The 4029-nt window shown below is 35.2% G+C and overlaps 1 protein-coding gene across 1 annotated transcript; it reads left to right on the top strand.

Annotated features, from left to right (window-relative positions):
- Positions 1–602: 602 nt before the first annotated feature.
- Positions 603–2078, top strand: LOC111919836 (uncharacterized). The gene has a single exon (XM_023915409.1). The coding sequence runs from the start codon at positions 603–605 to the stop codon at positions 2076–2078; it is 1476 nt and encodes a 491-aa protein (XP_023771177.1).
- The last annotated feature ends 1951 nt before the right edge of the window (positions 2079–4029 follow it).

Raw genomic sequence — 4029 nt, 5'->3', positions numbered from 1 at the left:
ATGTCCTACTGTGATTTCTATGTTTGTTTAATTTGTGTGATAATCTTTGTGAATTTAGTGAATTAGTTCTCAGATAATTAATCTTTGTGAAGTAGGTGAATTAGTTCCTCCTCTGTATCATGTTTTTCTGTCAAGCTACAAATGCTTGTTGGGAATCATTCCTTTGAATTCTAACGTATTAAGACCATATAATATTTAATATATTATACTAAATATGTATTATGGTGTACATAATTAAGTTTATATTTTTAATTCATCATGCTTTTAGTTTATGTTCTACAACATCTATGTTTTCCTCGGTCAAAATAATCCCTAAGGAATAAATACTCATTATATACTTGGACCCCCACACAAAAACAATTAAGCTACAACACAAATCAAGTATACATTACTAAACATAATTAACTCATAATCATAAGTTATATCTCCAACTGTTGAAGAAATTTACATCAAATAAACAAAGGGTAGAATAGTCCTTTTTTGCATTTTGCCAACCAAAATGTAAACAGACTTTATCTATATAATATTACTGGTAGTTTTTTATATTTCTTTTTGTTTTCTTTTTGGTTCCTTTTAGTTCAGCAACTTCATACTAAGATAAGATGGACAAGATTTGGACTAAAATCACAAATAAGGTGGATCCAAAGTGCATGAAGGGGGCAATTGCTTTTGCGGACATGGCTAAAGGTTGCATTGATAGTGAAGGTCGTACACACTGTCCATGTAAAACATGTCTAAATATTAGGAAGCATGCACCTGATGTAGTTTGTAATCACATCATACATCATGGCTTTCAACAGTCATACAAAATATGGACATTTCACGGGGAAAGTCGCCAAGCAAATGAAAAAAACAACGCGCATGATGAAAGTGATAATGAATCAGATGATGGTGTCGATGCTTTACTTGGTGATGCGTTTCATGTGGGAGCTGAAACTAAAGGAGTAGATGACAGCGATGAGACCGAGTCTTCTAATCGATCTAGTAATCCAAATGTAGACAAGTTATTCGCTGATATGGAGAAACCTTTATTTCCAGGATGTGAAAATTTCTCTGTACTAGGATTTATATTACGATTGATGCATGTAAAGGCAACATGTAAAATGACAAATGTGTCCATGGATATGATACTAAAGTTATTGAGTGAGGCATTCAAGGACACAATAATACGTAAAACCCACTATGAGGCAAAAAAGTATTTGCGTACTCTTGGACTTGGATACGAATCAATACATGCTTGTAAGAATGATTGTGCATTGTTTTGGAAGGAAAATTCGGAATTACAATCATGTCCTGTTTGTGGTGCTAGTCGTTGGGTAGACGATAGAATGCATAAAAAGAAGATACCAACCAAAGTCTTGCGTTACTTTCCCATCACAAGTAGACTTAAGCGACTATATGCCTCTAGGTATACTGCAAAGGACATGCAGTGGCACGCTTACAACAAGTCTAAAGAAGATGGAGTTCTTAGATATCCAGCAGACGGAAAAGCATGGAAGCACTTTAATACAATCTACCCTGATTTTGCCAAAGAACCTAGAAATGTACGCCTAGGTCTTGCAAGCGATGATTTCAACCCTTTTGGGACGATGAGTACTTCATATATTATGTGGCCTGTGGTGCTTATATTGTACAATCTGCCTACTTGGAAGTCATTGATTGATGCTTTATTTATGATGGCTTTGTTGATTCCTGGGAAAGATTCACCAGGAAAGGATATGGATGTATATTTACGTCCACTGGTAGATGAGTTGAAAGTTCTATGGGAGAAGGGTATTGAAACATATGATTCTGAATCAGGACGTACATTCAACATGCGTGCAACACTTATGTGGACAATAAATGATTTTCCTGCGTATGGTTACTTGTCTGGATGGAGCACAAGTGGGTACATGGCTTGCCCAACATGCAACAAAGATGCATCTAGTATTCGTATAAGAAAGAAAATAACATACGTAGGTCATAGGAGATTTCTTCCCCTGATCATCCTTGGAGGAATGCACGAGATTTTAATGGGAAAAAAGAGTCTAGGATTGCACCCAAACATATCAGTGGAGAAGATTGCTTGCGCCAATTAGAAAAAGTCCCTCACTTTCCACATGGAAAAAACAGTCTCACATCGGCCAAAAACGTAGAAGGAGCGAACACGAGTTAAATTGGTCAAAAAAAGCATATTCTTTGAACTACCATACTGGTGTAAGTTGTTAATGCGTCATAACATTGATGTCATGCATGTTATAAAAAATATGGGTGAAAACTTCTTGGGAACTTTATTAAACATAGAAAAGAGGACAAAAGACACTGACCTAGCTCGCCGAGATCTTCAAGATATGAAAATACGCAAGAATCTTCACTTGGTGAAGAAAAATGATCGTTGGATTAAACCCCCTACTCCAGATGTCTTAACTCCATTAGAGAGGAAACAATTTTTCTCTCTAGTTAAGTCTGTGCGTTTTCCTGATGGATATGCCGCAAACTTGGGTAAAAATGTTATTCTCGAGCAAAGTAAGATATATGGACTTAAATCACATGATTATTATGTCTTCATGTTACATATACTCCCTATTGCTATTCGTGGGCTTTTAGATAAACGTATATGTGATACATTGATAGAGTTGTCTCAATTTTTCAAGATTCTAACTTCAGCCACATTACATGTTAGAGACTTGGAAACTTTGCAAGAAGAGATAGTTAAGATTCTTTGCAAGCTTGAACGCATATTTCCTCCCTCATTTTTTTACAGTTATGATGCACTTGTGTGTTTATCTACCTCAAGAAGCTATTTTAGGAGGACCTGTACAATCAAGGTGGATGTATCCCATTGAAAGGTATCTCGCCTTTTAAAGAAATATGTTAGAAACAAAGCAAGACCCGAAGGTTCAATTGCAGAAGGTTATGTTGATGAAGAAGCCTTGATATTTTGTTCACACTATTTACGTGCTGTTGATTCGAGATTAGATAAGTGAGGTAGATATGACGATGAAACTACCAGTGATGTTTGAGACTATAAATTAGATATTTTCAGATTAAATGGCCGAGGAATTGGGAAGCAAGAAACTATTAGGCTTTCAAACATTTCAATAAAGAAAGCACAGTGGTTTATCTTAACTAATTGTTCACAAGTTGAACCGTACCTGAAGTAAGTATATTTTCTCTTTCATAGTGAATTGACTTTTTTGTATCTCAAGGTATTTAAATCTTACTTACACTTGACAGTGAGCACTTGAATTTCTTGAAAAAAAAAACATCAAGGATCCCTAGATTTTGGTGAATTAACACAATCGACATTTCCATCTTGGTTTTCATCACGGGTAATGTTACTATAACATAATTTATATCATTTTTTCATGTCTGAACAATGAACCTACCTATAGTTTTTTTGGAAATGGTGAACAGATAGGAACAATGTATGAGCAAAATTCATCGGCAATCAACAAAGAGTTATATTTACTATCTCGTGGTCCAGATAATCAAGTTATATCACATAGTGGATACATAGTAAATGGAGTTAAATTTCTTGTTAAGTCACGAGATGACCATAGGAGGACTCAAAATTGCAGAGTCACAGCTGTAGGAATTCACAATGGTGTTGAAGAAGATTATTATGGATATGTTGATGAAGTCCTTGAATTTTCATTCATAAAAGGATTATGTTTGAACCTCATTTCATATCTATAGATACGACCAAAAAAGCTTATGACAAAGATCCTTTTGTGTTGGCAAATCAAGCAAAACAAGTTTTCTATATAAACGTTCCCATGCGTGACTCGAGATGGAAAATCATAGAAAGAAGCACACATAGGAATTTATGGGATCTTCCAGATAATGAGGATGTACAAGATATGTTCGAACATGTAGGAACATCGTCGGACACAGCCCCCTTTCAAGCATCAGATTGTGAAAATTTCAAGTTTCATGTAGAAGATGGTGAAGAAGAGTTTGTGGAAATTGTTGATGTTGATGCTTTTGAAGACAATTTAGATGATTTTATTGATTATGATACTATCCCCAAAGAAATTGATGAGGAAT

This window comes from Lactuca sativa, chromosome 4, assembly GCF_002870075.4.
Source record: "Lactuca sativa cultivar Salinas chromosome 4, Lsat_Salinas_v11, whole genome shotgun sequence".
Classification (NCBI taxonomy): domain Eukaryota; kingdom Viridiplantae; phylum Streptophyta; class Magnoliopsida; order Asterales; family Asteraceae; genus Lactuca; species Lactuca sativa.
Note: the sequence above shows the minus strand (reverse complement) of the source record. Positions and strands in the feature narration are given on the sequence as shown.

Excerpts from the sequence above, each read along its gene's own strand:
- LOC111919836 (XM_023915409.1), top strand. The coding sequence starts at position 603 with ATGGACAAGATTTGGACTAAAATCACAAATAAGGTGGATCCAAAGTGC.